This window comes from Pieris brassicae, chromosome 8 (genome assembly GCF_905147105.1).
Source record: "Pieris brassicae chromosome 8, ilPieBrab1.1, whole genome shotgun sequence".
Taxonomy (NCBI): Eukaryota; Metazoa; Arthropoda; class Insecta; order Lepidoptera; family Pieridae; genus Pieris; species Pieris brassicae.
In genome coordinates this window covers 12,648,449-12,670,871 of record NC_059672.1, presented here as the reverse complement: position 1 = coordinate 12,670,871, position 22,423 = coordinate 12,648,449, and the positions used below count along the sequence as shown (strand labels likewise).

Genomic DNA, 22,423 nt, shown 5'->3' with positions numbered 1-22,423 from the left:
TCTTAACCTACAAAGTAATAATAAATATTATAATTTTAAAAAAATTAAACCAATTTAAAAAGTTTGGCCCCTGTGGCAGTGTACTTTTTATGCTACCAGCGTTACAATTAATTATTTACATTTCATTCTTACATCCGGAGACCAATACAAATATTTAATATAACCAAAAAGCGAGATCACATCAAATCTTCATGCACACGCTCAGTGTTCCGGAAACCCCCCAGGATATATTTGGATTTACGTTCCTATTATTTGAGGTTAAAATCTATGTCAAGTCAAACTTAGTTGTGAAATGGTTTTCGAATAAAGAATTTTATAGTGTGGCTCTGACAAATATTGTATCCCAAATCACTTACTTAATATGAGTATTTTAAAGTATGTACAAACAACATATCTGAACGGCTTTTAATTTTGCATTGATTATCTTTATATTCTTAAGTCATTACGCCAAAGCAAACAGTCGCTTATAATAATCTACGTATTGGAGTATTATTTTACCTTTGTGGATTGATTTTTAATAGAAATAACCAGTTAGCTTGGGTACTGTTCAATAACAACTGTATGGGCTTAACGGAGTTATAGATAGAATCTAGAATCCTTCTAGAATAAAAATTACTATTACTTGCTATGTATGTTATACCATAAATTTATATAATATATATAGACCTCAACCACATATCCAGGAAAACGTCACTAGACTACACCTTCAGGGTAATTACTATTCTTGTAGTTACATACACGCCTTCTTTTGCACATCATCATCGGATATAAATAGGCCCCATGCCTATTTAGAACACGGCTCGGTTTACGGCATTTAGCCTCTACCTAACCTCTGTAAGCATCCGTACCGATTTCGTATTCTTTACCTTCTGCATTTGGTCCAAGTAATTTCACCAACTAACTAACCGCGTGACTAACACAACACTCCTTTATATTAAAATACATCCTTTCAACCTGACTTAAGTATTTATATCCGTAGAATTATCTTTTTATCTTTAAAATTTTTACAAAAACTTAATACAATTACGAAATCGAACCTTGAGCTACATTTAATTGATTTAGTAGGTATTATTTACATCCCGATTTTTAGTCTTTATTGTATCTTGATTAATATAATCATCCATTAAGAATGCCTTTCATCATAAACAAAACGAACTAATGTACTTATCAAATATTTGTAAAGCCTACATCGTCGTTTTAGCCTGCTGTACATTGGCTTCCTTAGATAGGAATTAACTTTTACATCCACATAGGCCGTCTCCAGGGATCGTTGCCCCAAAGGCAATCCGTTCTGCGGGCAATGTTGCCAGATTATTACCATTTCAACTTGCTTGCACGCGACGTCGGTAATCTTGGATGTTCGAATTCCTTTTATGGCATAGAAATGTGCCCTCGCTCGTTGAGACAGCATGTACACAAGGTAAGAAACTAACCCCATCTCATCGTTATGCGTCACTAGTATAAGTTGTATATCCATGGACTGCAGAGGAGGCATAACATTTGGCACCGGATACGACTCAAGGATGACGACTAAGCTCTAGTAGAGTGGATGGTACAGGGTAAAACGGTAATGTATATAAACATATACCTGATTAAGAAATAATTAATTTCAAAGATAGGAATTTTTTTACAATTTAATTACAAAGTAATAATAATTATAATTAAAGAAGGATAAATAGAAAATGTGAACAATTTCATAAATTTTGGTTCCTGTGACTTTAATGCTGGCAGCATTTCCGGGCTGTATTGCGATACTTATTCTTTAAGCGAGTAAATCGCATCGGTATGTCTACTAGGATTCAGCTTAAATAATTAATGACCGCTAGTGCACTTGAACCCCACGGCTTACTTTAATTAAAAAAAAATCAAAATTATCATCGTTGAGACGTTTTTTATTTTCCGCCTGCTCTGTGGGCGCGCCAGCCTTTTTGCTTGTCCGAGGGAAGCGAGACTGGGCTAACGTGTCCCCGTCCCATCCATCATATCTCATTACATTGAAATGTTAAGGTTTTTTTATACCTTAGAACTCTATAGCTAACTTTCACTTCCTTTAAGATTTATGATTGAGTCTAAGAAATTTGAGGAATTAACACGTCTTATTTTAAAATGTATATTTCTTCTACTTCGCAATGTTATAGTTTTCAACATTAACGTAATATAAGGAGTCGTGTTCAGTTGTCTATAGAAAAGTTAAAACAAAATGTATAAGGAATGTTCGTGAGTGCATGTGTCTTCAAATGGAGGTCCAGTTCAAGATTACGTTCTAATTTTAGCTTAAGAGAACGTGTTTGAAAAATAGAGAAAATTTACACAATACACAATAGCAAATTCAACAGCGTAATAAGGTTTGCCGATAAACATTTGGCGGATAGTTCTATCTATTGCAAATACTAGCTGCCCTCGCGAACATTACCTTTTAAGTAGCATACTAACATATGGAAAATTTTGCTATGCACATACTTTTTGCTTTTACGGAATAAAAACCTTTTTAAAAATATTTTGTCAATTTTACTCTTCATAACAACTTTCTTCATTTTTATTTATATAGCGTATATTCTTCTTCTTCTTATCCGGTACACTCTTGACAGAGCGGTCGTGATCGCTATGTAGTAGTGGTAATCAAAGGGGCAGATGTGATGCGCTTCACGACGTTTCGCCATCGTTGCCTATTAGTGGTCATCCTGCTACACTCATTGAGTGTACCTCCTACGGCAGACTTGATCTGGTCAGTCCAACGCGTAGGTGACCTTCCGCGCGGTCTAGTGCCTTCTATCTTCCCCTGGACGACAAGGCGTTCTATGGACTGAACACCACGCCGAGATACGTGTCCGAAGAATGTAAGGATCCGAGATTGTACTGTTGAAAATAAACGCTGCTTAATACCGAGTTCTTGAAGTATCGAGACATTTGTACGAAACTCGGTCCACGAAACCCTAAGCATTTTCCTCCAGCACCACATTTCCAGAGCGTCTATTTTCTGTCTTTCCACATCTCGCAAGATCCACGTCTCGGCCGCGTACAGAAATACAGAGTATATTAGCGTAGTGTAATGTGAAGCAAGGATTTTGTTGCTCCGACCGACCTCCGACCTAAAGATTAAAGGACTAGGCTAAGGCTAAAGGACCCTTGACCAGTTTAGACACTTACTAGCACGAAGGCCCTAGTGGCTAAGGTCCTCAAATTCTATATATCCTTAGCGGTTGTAATAACTTTGTAAGTGCGTTTCACGGAATGACATCATTGCAATGATTTTAGCCGTAGAATGGTTACAACTGCTACTGGAAATTATTGAGGGGATAAACTATAAGCCTAACAGTAATACAGATATCTAGGCACCAAAAATTTTAAGGCCATAGAAACTTCTACATAAAAAGATCACAGGATTTACTCTTGATTTGTGGATAGAACAGAACTATTCGCCACTTGAAAGAGATTTTGTCAGTCCCGTGTATTATACAGTCTAAGTCTTCTTCAACCAAGTGATCAGTGCTGTTACTTAAATCATGAAACTTAAAAAGACAAATATAACACAAAAATTAAATAAATCATGATAAGTTTGTAGTCTGGAATTAAAAATATATAATTAAATTGCAAAATAGATATGTGGTTTGGCTAGCAGTTAAAATGAATTAAGAAAATCGAAAAAAAACAACGAATGCCGCATTCTATTTTAAACACTGCATTAAGTCCCCGTTGACCCTGAAGAAAGATATGAGGGCCGAGGAGGCGTCCTTGCCGAGTTGATCTGTTAAATTAATACGTCAAGTAAGGAAATATGTGGCTAGCAGTGAGTACTAGGAGCTAGTAGGGATCCGCTTGCAAGTCTGCTGCGAGAAACTGAATTGTATCTTGAGGCAAACGTATAACGCCTATATTATTCTTCACGAATCTACGGCGAATTGGGCGAATCATTAAATTCAATTCTCTTCAATTCTGAGAGAATATGGTTGCTATCATTAAAAATACAAACTACCTACCTTTTATGCTATACACTTGGTATTTTGGCATTAAAAAGTTGAATGTCAAACAAATGTTACGATATTATTTAAAAAGATCCTTTCCCTTAAACCGAAGTCTGACTTGACCGCGGCCATGAGAGGTCAATGTGAAAGATGCAACAAGAACTACAGCTTTTTTATGCACATACTTTAATTAAGTAATAAATTATTTGCCCTTCGCCAGGCGTACATCCATGTTGTACAAATATTTGATGTTTGTTAACGGTGAATTTTAGTAATCATCAACAATCAGCTTCCAACAAAGAAGAGTTTGATTTCCTTCTAATCATTTAAAATTTCAATATTATATACATTATTTAGTAATAACTTAATTTGGTATAAAAAAGAAAAGCACAATTGTGTGGTACTAAGACTGTGTGGTTCGTAACGAAACAGCATTTCCAACCCTGTACCCCTGTTTCATCCATTTTATCAATAAGCTCGTGTATTTTCTTCGCAATTAGATGAACTTGAACCTTCTTCAATCTTCTTGTCTTCCTCTGACGAACAACTCTGTAATTTGTTGCCCTTCGCTAGGCAGCTGGCGATACACAAGCAAACTGCCATACGATGAGCCGCAATTAACATGAGTTTTGTCTTCCTTCACGTCACGTCACGTCAAACAATGTATATTATATAAAAATGAAATATTAGCAACAGTTTCCATGAATATCGATAAGATAACATTGGGATCAAAGTGTCTACATCCTTTATAGTAAAAAGGAGTTTCGACGTTAAATTTAAAATGTCTACATTTATGTTTAAAACACGGTACAGCAGAGCCTGTGCAATATCGTTTTCTTATCTTCGGAACCTTGCCTAAAGGGACTCCTTTTAATAATATATTTTAGTTATTATATTATATTTTTAAGGTTTTTATTTTCCATTGTTGTTTCTGCTAATCGAATTTTGAAAGTAAACAAGAGGGAATAAACTATAGAAATAACTATTAATTAAAAAAAAAGATTAAGGAATCTTACAGATATAGACAATGTACAATATAAACCAACTATGAGAACGACACCTGTTGTGGACGCTTAACTAAAGAAACGGTGGGATTAGTTATCTTTAGGATAACTGCCAACCAGCATAGAATGTGGCTGTGGTGTATCGAGATAGTATTGGAAACAGACCGAGGCTATTCTCAAGATTCACTTTAAAAACAACTATGACTATTTAATATTTCAATATAAACCACATTATAATTATCGTAATATCTAATTTTATAAATTACGTTATTTACAAGTCAGTCGAATACGTTCGTTTTCGTTAACAGTAAGTAAAGCAAAAAGTGGGAAATTATTGTATCATTGAACTTACTCAATACTCTCTTGTGAGCCTATCCATCACGTAGCACAAAACAATTGCAAGTGTTGTTAGCACCGCACTGGCTCAATATAAATAATTATTCGATATCTATAAGGAAACCCTGTGTTTGTCACTAGTACCCAATTAGTGACCGCAGCTGGCCACGGAATATTTGACCACATTTACCATGGAACTAGGGATGTCTAAATTCATCGATAGAAATGCCGATTCACGGAGTGTTCATTGCAATTAAATGTTTATTGTATATAGACTGTGATTACCCAAATTTACGCTATAACCGTTATTACACTCAGTATCTACTAAAAAATAACAAATTTTAAAACTAAAGAATATAAATAATCATTATAGAACACACACAATTGTTGTCGTTAACATTGTAAATTTTCAGTGATTCAATTACCAAAGTTACAATTGTAATTTATTGAATAATAAAATGAAAGATGCCCTACGTCCTATTGGAATACAACAAGACCGTTCCCTGAATCACTTTGAATCATACATAATTCTCCAAAAATTGCGTCAATATAGGAGTCATTGTACTGTATGACGTTACGTTATATTTCCCCGTTTTTGCAAGAACTTAAATGAACCATATTTTTCTTATAATTCAGCATAATCATTACACATTATTTTTTAGATAAAATCCGTATTTTAAGGAAAAAAATATGGATGAACATTGATTCTGATATCGATCGGTAGTGTCACTACTATACAAATATTATCCAAAAATAGAAAAAAAAATAAAAACTACACAAAAATATATTTGAAACAATGTTATTGGCTTTCCTCGCATCCCTAGTACATAAAATAACTTATCAAGAGGAAACACAGCCGGAAAGCTCTGATATCAAAAACATTTACACATTCATAAATAGATTGAACCAATCGCTTGTTCGTTTAAAGGACTTACACGCATCGCATCAATATTTACAGATCTTAATAATAGAAGATATTTTAGCGAAAACTTTTCATAAAACGTGTAACCCATATCTTTCCAACCGAGGGATTTTCTATATTAGTATCTACGTTACATTAGGTAAAGTTAGTATTTTTTTAATTAATAGGAACATGTTTACGATAATATAATACACACAGTTACTTTTGGAAATATTACAACATTTTCCTCAATTGGTTAATTAAAATGAGATGTTTTCGAGGAAAACCACTTCGTCACTGACTTCCTTGACTATGTTGCAAAATTTTAGTATATAAAGGATCATTTTCAATTTGATTTATAACAGTTTAGTCCCTAATAGTCCTGATGTTTAAAAAGGGGATAAAAATTAAATATGGCTCGTGGCGGCATTATAGTATTTGTTTTTAACAACAAAACGCCAAAAACATCATAGTTCTTTAAAATACATTGCAATGCAAATACGCTCTATTTGACAGTGCTATATGTAAATTCCATAAATAAATATTATAAATTTACGGATTCAAAATAATAAATTGGTCTGAGTAAGATATGTAAAAATATCAAAATAGCTGCTAATCAAATGAACTAATTTAATTAGCTTTATCTGCTAAAGTTTCTCTTATACCTAGTTTGAACTTCAGTGATTGTTTCCTCATTTTTTTTAATGTATGAATAAGCTTTTGGAAAATATACAATTGTAAACTCTGTATTTATTTTTTCTAATATTGTTTTTATTATACATTCTGTTAGGAATTCCGGTTCAATTATACAGGCATAACAAATTGAAATTCTCTACGAAACGAATATTGCTTTTCGTTTTTTGTGTTGGGTTTGAGTGAGGTAAATCATACAGCATCGAATCAATAACATAGTAATTTTCATACTCACCATGTCAAGGTTTAAAACACTATCGATCTAGACTTTTGACAAGTCTCTTTACATCCGAAACACTTGTTAAGTCAGTTTCCTGTTTTTAATGAAATCGTAATAGCATTTTTACCTAAACTTTTGTATGATATAGTTTGTTTACAACTGAAAGCAGCTGTCACTCAATTTCAGTGTTAGGTCAAGGTCGATTGCGCAAGTGTTGAAGTCCAGTAGGTCAATGTTGCTAGCAATAGAAACGCCTTATTAAATTATTATAGCAATTTCCCAGAGCGGCGTTTAATTAGTTTTCAAGAATATGATTGCGGTCACGCTTTTCCTAGTCGCTGTCCCGTCGAGATCGTCGTAAATTTTGCATGCTCATTATTTGGTTGTTTTTCAGCCACAAATAATTTGGCTCTAAAACTTATACAAATTTTTGCCTAGGATAGTTTTTCTTAACAAGCACATATATTAAAATCGGTTAAGTGATTTTTTTAGATAGTAGAACTTGCTTTTTTGATTTTTGATCTAGTTTAAAAATGCAATTATAGGATTATTAAATAATACAGTTTCTCTGTGAATGTTTTATTTATTATGACGTAATAAACACTTTATAAACGTAATTCTATAAAATATAACTAAAGTAACATACTCATAAAATACATATAAACGATAGACAAAAAAGGTCTTTATACATGAGCGCACGGCCTATTCAATTTTTAGGCCTAATCAACCACAAAAACAAAAATACTTAAAGCTTACCAAGGTTAAATTACCCTGCTATTCGCCAAATTCGGTCCCTCATTTTTTTGCCATTTTTATTTAATCAAGACCTTTCCACATAAAGCTTTAGCATAGAAAAAATGGCATGATTATGGCGTTAACGACCATAGATAATCATTGCTCCCGTCATCTGTCGGATTTTCCTGCGTTGTGCAAATGGTTCGGCGCGTCGGCAAAGGCAAATTTTAACCTGTAGGCTTCAGCTACGAGCATGCTTATATTTGAATCAGTCCAATTTTGTGTGGGAACATTTTGTAGTAAAATCATAAGCCCCTGAAAATCGCGTTCTTGCATCAGTCTTTCTCTCCAATGCAGTAGAAATGCTGCGCAGACGTAAAGCTGGAAGATAGCGAAGCCATCGGACTCTGCAAGATAGGTATCCCAAAGTCGAATAGTGCAGGGAAGAGGGATCTCTCTTGTAAGAAGGTTGTTCATCCACCGAAATGAAAATTGGAGATAATCTACACCATGGGTTTGTAAGTGCTCATGAAGTGGCAAATCTATACGTCTTATTAGTTCCTTTAATTGATTAACCTGAAATTGTGAGTAAATGATAATATGCTCTTGTATTTCATATGGTGTTAAAAACAATTATTAATTATAATGTAAAAACAAGAGAACCAGAACTTTTAGACACATAAGACATTTGGGCACTCCTTATCGATAAGTTACACATGAGAAAGGGAAAAATGATAAAATTCTTTGAGTTATTCCAAAAGTACAATTTTTAAACTGATATAAATTCAAATAATCAGTTATATAGATAACAATTGTAATAATAATATACCTTATCAAATCAGAAGTACTTGCCACATAATCTTAATTAATAAGTAAGTTAAACCATACCATTTTTTAATGATAACTCAACTGATTTGTTTGACTTGTGACACATATTTGTTAATTGTTACCAGTGAGGCATATATATGTAGTTCTTAATAAAAAACATTTGAAATTTTTGAAAATAAGTCTACCTAGACTATCATGTTTATGTACACATTTTTGTATTTATTCTCCATAAAAATTAAACTTGAGTGTCACAGCTAAATTATTAATAATTCTAAAAAATGCGAATCTATTGAGCAAACTTATACTTATTACAGTTCAGAAATGTTCACCAACATTAAAGATAAATAATTCCAGTATCCTAACTATAATTTAGTATTTAGACCTAATTTAAAAATATTAAGATATTTTGCAATGTTGCAATTATAAATTTAACCCTTACATATTATGTGTATAAATATTTCTTCTTCTAGTTGACTAATTTAGTTACAGGTAAAGCCTTATTCTTACCTTATACTGAATACCAAGCTGTGCAAAAATATAATTATCTTGTATGCTATCAAGGAATTTAGACAGGCACCAAAAAGAGTCAGCTTCGATTATGTCTCTTTGCACCTCGCTTAATGAGTCTAAAGGAAGGTTATCCAACTCTTTATTAGGAGCTGCTTCTTGTAGAAATACCATGAAAAATGGTGTCACCAGATCATTGATTCCTTGGACATACCCCGATGCAGGGTGTCTGATTGCCCAAATGTAGAGGATGCGTTCAAACATTACCTGATAAATTATAAAAAGTACTTGTTATAAAAGTTTATGGTGTGTATTGATAGTACTTTTTAGTACAATTAAGGACTTACTAAGTACTTAAGGAATTACAAGGATAAAAGCTGTAAAGCATAAACAGTTAAAAAATATTTTATACATCAGGATCTTACCTGTACAGTGTTCTGTTGAAACAAAGCTACCAATGGGCTCATCCTAGGAATATCAATATGTATTTGTCTATATGTCTCCTCTTCCCTCTCTGCATCATAATACTGCCTTACTAGATGTTTGTAATCTGCTCTCTTACTATCCAATGTCTCTGCTCTACGCTCAGTGTTAGCAGGAAGATAGCCCGCTAAAAGCCTCCATGTTACAGCTCTGGCCTAAAAAGTTTATCATATTCTTGGTATTTACACTTAAATAATAAGAAACTAGAAAATAGTGATATGAGTTTTTCTACTGACTATGTGGAGTCTATATTTTTCTTTTGAGTTTCTTGAAGGTGTAAATTCAATAGGCAGTTTTTGTATTATTATAAAATTTATAGTAAAGAAGTGAAGCTTGGTAATTTAGTGATAAAGGAGAAACCAATGTTTGAGTCAAAAGCACTATCTATAAAATCTTATTGGAGTTTTAGCATAAAGCAGCAAACAAGGTTTCACTACATTAATAAACATTACCATTAGCCTTCCTTTGGTTAGGAACATCTTTCTTGGGATTAAATTATTAAAAAAATAACAACAATTATATATTATTTGAATTTTTTATTATACTGTTGTATTGGTATGTTGTGTATATTGTGTGGTAAAACAACCTTGTATTGGTATGTTTATGTTGCATGTTCATTTCACCTTCAATTAACCTTTAACTTAATTTTTGTTACCATTTTAAATGTATTAAATAGAATACACAAAATGGTAACAAAGGAGTCACTAAGGCACAAATTTATTTGCAAGACAAATACAATATCTCTAATAATTAACTAAGAAAACAAATTTGGTGTGTACTTTCCGTGTACTTATTAAACAAAGAAGAATAAAATGAGTCACTATTCTCTAATAAAGAAACCACACCTGCCTGACCTCATTCAAGTTAATTAACTTACCTTAACTGGTATTCCTGACCAGCTGAGATGCTTTAACTCATTCAGATCAAGAACAGAGCTTTCCAGTACTTGTTGGAATCTTTCTAATTTAGATTCGCTACTTTCTTCACGGGAAATTAAAGCTGACGGTCGGACAGGCCGCGGGCGGCCTGGATAATGCCGAATCGGTCCTGATGCGCTAGAACTGCCTCCAATCTTTTTAACTTCATTTTTTTTTACTGCAATTGCCTCTTCTTGCGGCTTCACAGTTTCTGTTTCGATCTTGACGTCACTTCTGTTTACGTTCTTAGAACTATTACGGTGTGAATTTATTACATTTAAAGCTACAGACTGTGATATGGCTTTCGATATTTTAGTCTCCGCAATTCCTGAGATGATCTCGTCATCCCCCAAATCCCAGGCATCGTTCACAGACGCCTGAAATTGTTGATAAGATGACCCAGACATAACCTCGTTTTGAGCGATTCTCTGCAAAGGCCTGCCTGGAACCGCTCGTTGTGGAGTCCTCCAAAAAGTCTCAGACAATAAACCGTCCTTGTCATATTCGGTTTGATAACTTTCCATAATAAAATGTACCAAGAGTCATTATAAATAACTTTTTAAGACAACAAAATACACGAAAACTTTTGGGAGTCTATAGTTATTGGTTGTAAAATGTAAATTGTGACTTGTCACTTGACTTGACTGATAATTGAAAATTGACACTTAACAGGTCAACATTTTTTAGGGTTTTGAGAGTTGACAAAAGGATATCTATAATAAATACAGATGTAAACAATGTGCGGCGAGGATTTCTATAATCTCTACTCAGTTGCAGCTTTTCAATTACTTCGTGGAAAATACAATAAATAAAAACTATGCAATTGAAAGAAAAGCAGCCAACCCATTTTGATTTACTTGTCAATCTAAAACGTTTTTGGTCAGATTCTATTGATATTATTAAACGTCTGCTTGGTATTTTAATTTTGATTATTATATTAGTTTGCTTTATAAATTTTGCATAATGAGAACTAACAATTAAATACAAAATATTGACGTTACTTACGCGCAACCGTTTTGTTTGTAATAAAATTATTAATATCTACGTGTTTCCAAGAGCAATATTTGATCAATACGAAACCTGTTACATGATTTTACGAAGTTGAGAAAATATAAATTTATTAGAATTAATATGGCAAGTCCAAATCCTGATATCGATGCCTCATCAATGTTTATGGATAAAGGTGATGGTAGGAAGTCAAAAAGTCCTATTCGATCAGGCTCACCAAGAAACCGTGTCAAAAAAAAGGAACGCGTTGAGCCTGCAGCTGAAGTAATAACAGTTAAAGACTTCTTTGACTTTATGAAGACAGCGTATCAAGTGTACGAACATCTAGAGGGCTCAGACGATGATGGATCAAAAATTAACTGGGAGGAGTTAACCAAATTGACTGTTCTAAACCATGTTATTGAACAGCAGGAGCGCGATCTTCTGCAACTCACCGTCAATGCCATTCAAAAGCCAATTATTAGTAAAAGTGAAACGGCGATAGAACCAAAGTATAGCATTACCGAAAGAGTGGAAAAGAGATACAGTTGCACCGAAATTGAAGGTAGGGATGCTACGCATTTATGACGTCCTCCTTTTTCGAATTACTAATGTTATTATTATTTAGTGTTGACCTTGCGGCTACTTGCGACTACTTGCTACTCTCAACCCTAAGGTCGTGCCTCTGAATCACAGCAATGCACTGATGGATATTTAATTCTATGTGCCCAATTTGACACTCACTCGTATGCTGAAGAAATCAGCATGATTTAGACCCAATAATCGATGCTAGGGTCAGAAGGCTGATCATGTTGTTGCATCTTTTAAAAAAATATATCAATAATATTTGTAAAACATCGTCCAAATCCACTGATTTGTACATCAGTACAAATATACGATCTACTAGTACATCAGTACTACTTTCACAAATTATTAGTTAGGATATCTTTGACATTTCTTTGGTACACTATAAGAAACTTGTGTTTAATATCTAGGTAATCGCAGAAGTAATCTGAATCCAGAAATAAAAGTAGAAATGTTAGGAGTTTGGACGGAGGCCAATTTAAATTGCAAATTAAATGATGTAAGTATTAAAAGGAAAATAGTTCACTTAAAAATTTGTCACAAAATATAGATGTCGTTGTTATTAATTTTTAGGTGATTAATGAAGGAATTTTGGATTCTATCCTACCATATTTGGTGGGATATAAAAAGCCAGCGAAGACAACGAGTGTGTATGCTCCAATAATGAAGAAAACTGTTTCCAGTACGTCCGCCGATATTAAAAAACCAGCTAGTTTTGATGGTAATAATATAATTTATACGCATACATAGCGCAGTAGGTTCTTGGAAATTATTAATAATATTAATAATAAACCAAACATTCAGCATTACAAAATGGTTTGGTTTTGTATGTTTTTATTATATTATATTTAATAATAAATACGATCTAAAAAAATATTCTAATCATAATCTGTGGCAGCGGTGCCTGCTCAACAAGTTAGAATTTATATGTATGTATATAAAAGTCATGTGTTGGGTTTCGGCCCTTTTCAATATTTATTATAATCTTGTATTATATTATAATCTTGTTTAATAATATCCCATAAAAGTAATGTGACATAGGTATAGTCATATGCGGAAAGATAAACGTCCAAAAATTATTTATACTATATAGTAAAGTTTTTAAGGATTCATAAACGAAAAGGATTCTCGTGATCGTCTGGGGCGAAGGAAATCATCTGTGATTGCAGCTCAAGAAAAATCAAATCAAAAGCAGGAGTAAGTTGAAATTATTTACTAGCGTATACGACAGTCGTTGTCCTGTACATATGTCTTCAATACAAAAACTAAGAAAAAACGAGAAATCATATTTTTGTAGCATTCTCAAATCTAATTGAACGCACACAACAAAGATCCAGCTGCTTATGAGGATTTTAATTACAAACAAACGCCTAGAAGATTTATGTGTACAATTATTAGTATATTTAAATATAATATGTAAATTAAATCAATGATATTCAGGAAATATTTGTATTTCCATAATTTGTACCTGAGTTATTAATTATGTTCAAAACATGTATAATAAATTATATTTATTCCAAAATAAATGTCAGGTGATATATATTCTTGATAAACATCGCGTCGTTATCAAATACCATAACACTTATGAAAAAATCGATGGACAGTACGTTTTTTTGCATTTTAATAATACTACCTACTTTAAAACGTTACCTAAGTTAATAAATACTCCAAAAATGATTATAACTGCATATTATATTAGACTAAAATTGTGAATATGCTTTATAAGGAGTATTTTGATGAGACTATTATCATCCGATATGGTCTAGTGGCTAGGATACCTGGCTCTCACCCAGGAGGCTCGGGTTCGATTCCCGGTATCGGAAAATCCTTTTTATTTTTTGCAGTGGTGATGTTGAAATTCACGTTTGCGACGAGGTAAAAGGATTGAAAAAAGACTTTAGGTGCCCTCAAAAGCTGTTGGTTACGAAGATGGGATATTTTGCCGATGTCACAGCCGGTCAGAGGTTGGAAGATATGGATATATCTGTGCATTGTGACATACAGGTTATATACTGATATTGTCGCGTATCTAGTAAGTAGGAAATATATCAAGACAACTCAATAAGTAGGGCAGCGGGAGGCTAGTTGTAAGTTTTTTTTGTTTCTTCGCTATAAAAGCTTTCTTGTTAAATTTTAATTCTATTTGCGTTTACCTATTAATTACTATTAATAAAAATTCGAGATTTAATTATTTGTGTATAATTCACATAATTAAAATAACTAATTATTTTGTTACAGTTTTTATATACATATATTATATATTCTTTTTATATTTTTTATTGAATAATAATAAATGTGACACCTGTTGTGAGAATTCAAAGTTTTCTAACAGATATTCGACTGGCTGATGCGTTGGGTGAAGCGTGACACCATTTTAGTTGCTGACTGGCCTCTATTAGATCCGCACAATGTCGTCCCTATATTGGTATCAGCTTCCTTTTTACAGGTATTACTTTTAATTACAGGTTTTGCAAGGCATTAATCAGTTTCAATTTACTAGTCTGTTTAATGATCTATTAAAATTATACAGCGTACACTTACATAAATTAAAATAGTATTTCGCATTAATATACATTTTTTAAATTTATATTAATGAAAAACTAGATAATAATACATATTTTACACATTTACTTAACAGAATTAAAATGTATTTATTTCCCACAACTACAACACGCGCGAAATGTCGGCACGCTTATGAATTTTAATTCGCCTTTTAATTGTTTGTTTTATTCTGGAAAGCTATAACATAATTTCAACCTCACATTACACCAATGAGTGCGTTATTTCTATACTTTTTGTGACACTCATTCGAATCTCTTAATTATAAGATCCTTAGAAAAATTGAAGGTGATGATGATGATTCAGAAATGAGTCTTGACGCGAACTATGGCTCGCGTGTGGCAATATCCAATACACTTTTGACGTACGAGAGTCAGACTTAGCGGTAAGACTCGTTTTTATTTACATTTAATGATGTAGCACTGGATGGTCCTAATATCTATTTATTTATAAGATACTTTTCATTAAGTGGGGATAGGTGGTCTCTGGTTCTACGCCCTTGGGAAAAAGGCCTGATAATATCAATAAATAAAAATACTTTTCATATTTTAGATGGAGCCACTGTTGCACGACTGCCTCATTTACTGTCACGCACACATGAATGACATTGTGAAGACCACTACCAACCTCGCTTGTCTCAGCGATGCTTTACTTACAAGGTACTATATTTTGTAATTAAAATCAAGCTGAACTGGCTTCCACAACACATGGGCTTTTCTAGTGAAGACGCCATTTATTTTATTAACATTTAATACTTTTTAATCTATAATGAATAATGTCAAAAACTGAATTTGAAAATTCTCTCAAATATCACAAGAGGCTATGGAGAGAGAACTTGCGAACTATTATATATTTATGTTACGCTTAATTTTATTTGTTGAAAAAAAAAAATAGTATACTTTTAATATTTTTATATTACTTAAGATTGTTTATATAATCTAGGATGCTTACTGTTGAAGAGACTCTGTAAGCAACAGTATCTTTGAGATTGTACCTAAATTAAACTTTAAAAATAATGGTCAAACAGAATGTGATTATTAAAAAGTTATTTCTGTATGGCACAATAAAATCTATCGCAGGAAATACCGTATATATATGAATATGTTAAGCCTTATCTGTATATTTCTCTCGGCCTACACCCTCTCTCTTCTTTGCCGATAATGGGACGGGATATCTACCGATTCAAATGTAATAACGTGGAATAAGTGATACCTGTATCTTATATTCCATAATAAATATTTTTTTAATCCGAGGAAAATGAGGGTACAACTAATCATTGGAGTAACTTTGGGACTTTTAAATATTGTTTTATAAAAACATGTTGTTTACAGATTAGCAGCAATGTACACAAATGTTGAATTGGAGGGTATCAAAGATCGTAAAGACAAGATTCAGTCACGTTTGTACTGCAAAATGATTTTGTCGTTAGCGGAACCGGTACCCGAGACCCTGAGAGGGCATTACGCGTCTCTGGCCACGCTCTTTAAGTGTAGCAAGTGGGTTGAGTTTTTTATTAATCCTTATGTATTATAAAATGAACTTCCCCCGCCGCATATAGATGCGTACTAACACTAGTAGTTATTGTTGAAAAGGTCGTAATTAAAAAAAAACTAATTCCTCGCGGGTGAAGCTAAGTGCGGAAAGTAGGACCAGGTATTACATTACTCACAGCCGTACTCGTAACTATATTGAACTACTACCTACGTACTAACATTACTTTGAAAACCCTGTGTAAGATGTATTTTTTAATGCACACAATTTTAAATACGCGTATTTGGTAACTATCCAGGTGTAATAAACTTCTGGGTAGACACATAGCGGAACAGGTACCATGTCAGCCTGCAGCTATGCGCATAGATCGTCGAGGGAATGTACTGTCTTCACATAATAAGTATGTTTACATAATCTTTATATAGGAATATTAATTACCACAGAATATAAATCTTTTGTGGTGTATTTGACAGAAGTATGCATACAAGTTTATGTGGTACCAAAGACAAAGTAAAATAACATTTCTTTAATTGTGTGGCATATAGCGAAGCGAAATTTTTTTTAAATTAATAAGTGGCGCGACAACCTTTTTAGGTCTATCTATTTATATATCTGATTCATGATCATTTGTCATCTAATAGTAGTAGCAAGTAGGTGATCAGCCTGTGCCTGACGTCGTCAACATTTTGGTATTTGCCTTCACCGTTCCAGCGAATGTTAAATGCGCACACAGAAAGAAAATCCATTGGTGCACAGCTGGGAATCGCAACGCAATCGGAATCGGGATGAGAGTCGCAGCTGAACCCACTAGACCAACACTGCTCATGTCTGTTTCACTTATGTATGTGTGATTTTCTATGTACTAGTTATACATAAAGTGATATTACTACTGGTCATGGATAGTGGCTACCCTAAGGAATCTGATCATTAGGTTGGAAGCGAATCGCCGCTTTGACTTGCAAATTCAATAAAGTATTTATTAATTCTGTGACTTCTGCATTTTCTCATATATAATCAGAGACCCGTCGTGGAGTATAAATGACTATATAACATGGTTGTATGGTGAATTACGGTCATGGCGACGCGTTTACTGGCGTTTGTGGGCTGACTGTCACTTTTTGAGGTGTCAGCTGTGTGACAGCTATTTCCCAGCTTATCAGGTATTTGAAAATTACATAGGGTAATTTTATGTTTACTCACGCGAATAACTCTCTTAAAATAATACATACAATAAGCTATAACACTTTTACAAATTATTTTAAAAGCGTGTACCTAATCTTTTGTATTTTCTTTTTCAATCTCAACCCATATCGTAAAACTTTTATTTTTTAAATATATTTTAATACATAAATAAAAATAGACGGCTAAGATTCGAGATTTTTGAGAAATTAAAAAAACTATTGAAAATTTTATTTGAATTTAGTACTTTGGCTTTTATTCCGGAAAATCGAAAAATCAGAAATGGGATAGCATAGCAATATATTACATATGTGAGTATATTAGTACCAAAAAGGTAGGCTAAGTAAAAAAACATAGTGAGGCGAAACGATATTGCGGGGTCTAGCTAGTTGATAATGTACAGCTTGCTAGCTAGTGGACTGTGAAATGTGTGTTTAATCTTTATATGTATTGTATGTCAGGAGTATCTGTATTGTATATGTAATGTATGCATGAGCAAGCTGCACTAGATAACTAAATATATGAGGAGGTGAGAAGTAAGAACCTAACAACCTTTCGGATTCCTAAACCCTACAGATGTACCCTAACACATAAATAGTGAATATATAAATAAGTACGGGATGTCTGCACCAAGAGACCTTAAGGTAGCAGACGGAACCCTACGGGTAGGATCAAAGGTTCGAGGTGGTGGGATTATCTCAAAGCTATCGGGCTCACCACGATAATTGAAGTAGTCTTGGCCACTTTGAGAGGAAGCGAGAAATGAATACGACAGAGCAATAATAAAAATCTGATTTATTGTTCAAATACAATATCTTAAATACTACTTCCACCTATTCACACACACCTTCAGCTATTAACATTTTGGAACACACGTGAGTCGTCAGCAATTGATGAATATTCGAATACAATATAATTCAAAATTACTCTTCAGCAATTTCAGAATACACGTGAGCCGTGTAACCAGTTGGTCAATGTTTAAATGAAATCTCAGAATAATTGTATTATTGTTTCAAACTTAATTCTTAAATACCTGCAAACCTATAAACAATAAACAAATTTCGGATCATATCTATAAACATCTCGGCCTTCTTATCTAAGAACATTAGCCCGGTGTGTGTGTCATTTTTGTTAAAAAGTGTCTTTAAAAATTATTCTTTGAATAGTATATTATTTACCATAGTAAGACCCATTGTGTCACCCAAAGTGACGGGACACAGCATGATGTGAAAGGGCACCATTGGATTTGCAACAGAGGTATTCCAATAGCGATCTTTTTATCATACTCGTTTTTCACTAGATGGAATGGTGTTCTCACCACGAACAAAACCCACACATGTTCGGAGTGGAGGGGCGTGCCGCACTGCCCGCGGGGCGATACCCTTGCTGCGGAGAGAGGGCCTATCGTTTTGAGACTATTACGCGGAATACGGTAAATCCTTCGTTAGAATATACTGTCTCATACACCTACTTTATTCCTGAATTGTTAAAAGCGTAACTGACGCTTTACGAATTGGCTTAAAACTTTCATTTTCTGGAAAACCAAAGAATGAATCACGTCGGTAATTATTTCACTCAAATATGCTTTTAAACGCAGTTCTTAATTAAAAATGTAATTTATAAAACAATTTGGTCCTGGATAGCGCTTATAAACCGAATCTTATTGTAGCGAAATATGTGTGTGTTTTGTCTCTTCATAAATATTGCGTAAAATTTACATAATTAATTAATCCGTCCTGTTAAGTATTATTTCAATTGTATTGTTGATTAATAAAAATAATTTCGCTTTAAACAGGGCTGTCAATTTCGCGAGCACGTTCCAGATGAACGTTTGGCAACAGACGCGTCTGTGATGGAGATATACAGCCGATATCGTGATATCATCGCCATGAGACCGCCACAACTCATGTTCCCAGAACGGCTGACACGACTTGTTGCTAGAGGTAATGGAGTCCTTAGGCCGGTTTCTAGACTAGGCCCTTAGATTAATAAGCCATAAGATTCTCATGCCATACAATATATCGTTAGTAATATTAAAATTTACTCTCTCATGTTTTTAACATCGTAGTGTATCCTTAAATCACGTATAGTATTCTTCATTTTATCAAGTCCGATTCTAAATGCCTGATAAAAATACAATTATTAACTGCCTTTAAAACGCAGTTATTGAACCAGCCATAAAATAAATGTGTACATTTCACGCCTTTAATAGGGAATATTAAAGACGGTATTATATAATGTCAATCAAAATTAAAACTTGTTTCATGAGCTGTCAAGCCAAAACGAAATCGACTCGAATCGAATGCCTGCCGGTAAGTGAATTTTCGGGGTAAACCTAAAGATATATATTTTTTTAGAACCTGGCGAGGAAGTGGATGGCCGTCTTCAATGCAAAGAAGTGTTCTGGTGGGAAGGCATCCAGCTGGTGCCACCACGTCAGCCACTTGGATTGTTGGGGAAACTATACACCAGCAATAGCAAGTTTAACCGTAAGGACTTTTTGCTAACTATCTAAAAGCTACGTATATCCGTCGAAGAACACATAGCAGTAATTTGGCGAACTCTTGATAGGTTTAAAGTGCATAATTTTGCTTTAAGAAAAACGTTAAAATGTGGTTGAAAATCTACCAGGATCGCAATCTGCCTTATTCAAGGTAAATTCTAATTAATATTGCACTAGAAATGTAGTTAAATCCAAATTGAATTCATTGCTGTAAATACGCTCTCCACATTGGCATGTAGGTACCTAATTAGTAAGTTCAACAATTAGTAACAAAAATCATGCTTTATCATAATATTAAAATCTCACTATAATATATATATTATATGTATTTATTGTACAAAATTTTATACATTGGAGAGATTTTAGTAATGACTGGCATAACTCGAAAAAAATAAAGCTAAATCATTGTTCTAAATGCGCCAGAAAGTTTGTCAGTGCAAGTGTCCAGTATCACAAATCATAGTAACACAAGCTTGAATTAGACAAGGTTATAAAGAGTGTAAATACACACAGAGAATACTCGGCCTGGATCGCCGGTTATCAGTTCGCTGCAGGCTTCAATGCCGTCTTTGGCTGGCAATTGCTTCACGGCGTCAGCTTCGCCGGAGCGCATCGATAATAAAGTTAAACGTAATGCAAGCCCCAAGGGTAAGGTAAGTCAGGATGTAGGTTAGGTAAGTAAGCATTTATTGGTAAGTACCATAGAGAATAGAAGATAACCAACCAACGTCCACTTCATCTTATACGTAGATACACCACTTAGGTATGTTTTAATTAAGTAAAAAAAAATTATAGATTACGGAAGGAAGTTACGAGCTCTTCAATTATTTTATAGTTGATAACAAAAGACCACTGAGACGATCTATGTTTGATTAATCAATTATTTTGGTTCTTTTTAGTCTTGTTTGTTCGTTGTCTTCTTTAAAAAAGCATTTTGCTTCTTGCATGCTAACAACCGTTATTATTTATTTCCTTAATTATTTTTTAACATGCACTAATGGAGAAACGTCATTTCGAAATTCTGAAACTGGTAAATCTGCCAGTGAGAATTCTTTTTTGCAGTAAGTTTGACGTATGTCACTAGTCGAGCGAAGCATATGATAATATTGCCAAGGGCGAACAAATTGTAATTTAATGGATTAATTTAAATTATTATTGTTGCTAATAAAGATATATTGGTAAAGCAAGGCACTGGTACTGGAGATGTTGAAGTAGCCGAAGAAGCAACAGACTCTGACGAGAGTGAACAGAGTTCTGATAGCGCAAGGAGTGACGAAGACACGCCGCCGCGGCGCCCCCGCACTCGGACCAGAGTTCCGGCGCCAGCCAATAGAAATAAGTAAGAATATATATGGTGTTAGTACCTACTAGAATTATACATACATATTCTTTTGAATAAATTCAATCACTTCACTTCACTGTAAGATATTAATTATTACAATGGTAAAGCATGACCATAGAAATTAAAAGTAAATTTAAAAGCTTTTTAATTCATAAAAGTAGAGCCTCATCGGTCTTAGTGTAGAAATACTAATAGGATTATTCAAAGCGTCAACAGTTTTGTTTTCAAATATACGAAAACAAAATAAAAAATACTTTCAATACGCAAAATTACTTATTGCGTTTGAAATATCGTTGAAACATATGCAACGTTTCACACAAATTATTATGAATGTTTTAAGTTAAGGCTATGGCTTAGATCACGTCGATGGACCGCAACTACTGCTGGTCGTGTATGGGCGGCGACTGTCTCGGCTAGGAGTAATCAAGACGGACAACGGAGATTTGAGGAACGAGCTGCTGCTCACATGAAAGCCACGCTCGCACGGAGACACCACTATCCCACTAAGCCTAAACAACATCCAGGTAAAATAAAGTAGAGAAAGTCGGATATAATTATATTTATTATATAACTTTTTAAACAAGAGTTAGTAGAATAAGTTTATAAATACAACTCAGTCAGCAATCAACTATATCAGTTTTATCAATAGATAAAACTGATAAAACTGAAAGATAATATTTGCCATATCTGTTTAACAATATTATTTACTTAAATAAAGAATGTGAATTCACTGTAACTCCTAGGCTACTTTAGGATCTTTGAAGTAATACTTGTTCTAAAAATGATATAATCATAGTAATTATCTCACTTTATATGAATTTGTAGATGCGGGGAATGCTATAATATACCCCTACAAATTTATGTTCTAAATATTTTTTGTCGTTAAAAGGTGGTGTATACGCGAAATTAGAAGCAGATTGGCGCGAGAAACACGGCCAACAAAAAGTACGCAATTTGACCTCTGCAAAAATTCGCTCGCAGCCGACTAAATATAAATAAACGTGGTTCACTTTTTATTTGTTTAAATATCACTCCCAAAAGCTGGCTAGTCATAAGATGAGCAGTGTCACAACGCGAGTTCTAACATAAATAATAGTAAATTATTAATAACAATCTCAGTAAGCTTTTGCTTTTAAATTTTTTTACGTATTAATTTTAAATGGTTTTAACGGTGGTTGGATTTTTTTTCCA

The 22,423-nt window shown here is 33.6% G+C and overlaps 2 protein-coding genes and 1 non-coding gene across 3 annotated transcripts; 2 read left to right on the top strand and 1 right to left on the bottom strand.

The window, feature by feature from the left end:
* Window positions 1-7,685: 7,685 nt before the first annotated feature.
* Window positions 7,686-11,214, bottom strand: LOC123713543 (TBC1 domain family member 22B). Its single transcript, XM_045667261.1, has 4 exons — window positions 10,547-11,214; window positions 9,612-9,824; window positions 9,187-9,453; window positions 7,686-8,427 (listed from the first exon to the last, which is right to left on the bottom strand). Exons 1-4 carry the CDS (start codon window positions 11,108-11,110, stop codon window positions 8,020-8,022), a joined length of 1,452 nt encoding a protein of 483 aa, XP_045523217.1. The 5' UTR covers window positions 11,111-11,214; the 3' UTR covers window positions 7,686-8,019.
* A 251-nt stretch (window positions 11,215-11,465) lies between these two features.
* Window positions 11,466-22,246, top strand: LOC123713771 (SANT and BTB domain regulator of class switch recombination). The gene is made up of 17 exons (XM_045667611.1): window positions 11,466-12,138; window positions 12,569-12,657; window positions 12,732-12,879; window positions 13,265-13,355; window positions 14,003-14,162; window positions 14,491-14,604; window positions 15,270-15,376; window positions 16,049-16,213; window positions 16,507-16,608; window positions 17,227-17,368; window positions 18,688-18,819; window positions 19,183-19,330; window positions 19,745-19,876; window positions 20,404-20,543; window positions 21,075-21,229; window positions 21,590-21,756; window positions 22,122-22,246. The coding sequence occupies exons 1-17, from the start codon at window positions 11,718-11,720 to the stop codon at window positions 22,229-22,231; spliced, it is 2,523 nt and encodes an 840-aa protein (XP_045523567.1). The 5' UTR covers window positions 11,466-11,717; the 3' UTR covers window positions 22,232-22,246.
* Trnae-cuc lies at window positions 13,910-13,981 on the top strand. The gene has a single exon. It is a non-coding gene; the product is annotated as a tRNA-Glu (tRNA).
* Window positions 22,247-22,423: the final 177 nt, after the last annotated feature.

Bases quoted from the DNA above. Each gene is read 5' to 3' on its own strand.
- LOC123713543 (XM_045667261.1), bottom strand. From the start codon at position 11,110: ATGGAAAGTTATCAAACCGAATATGACAAGGACGGTTTATTGTCTGAG. The intron at 9,454-9,611 runs GTAAGATCCTGA...ATAATTTATCAG, and splicing joins TTCAACAGAACACTGTACAG to GTAATGTTTGAACGCATCCT. The intron at 8,428-9,186 runs GTAAGAATAAGG...TCACAATTTCAG, and splicing joins AGCTTGGTATTCAGTATAAG to GTTAATCAATTAAAGGAACT.
- LOC123713771 (XM_045667611.1), top strand. From the start codon at position 11,718: ATGGCAAGTCCAAATCCTGATATCGATGCCTCATCAATGTTTATGGAT. The intron at 18,820-19,182 runs GTAAATCCTTCG...CGCTTTAAACAG, and splicing joins AGACTATTACGCGGAATACG to GGCTGTCAATTTCGCGAGCA. The intron at 20,544-21,074 runs GTAAGTCAGGAT...ATATTGGTAAAG, and splicing joins ATGCAAGCCCCAAGGGTAAG to CAAGGCACTGGTACTGGAGA.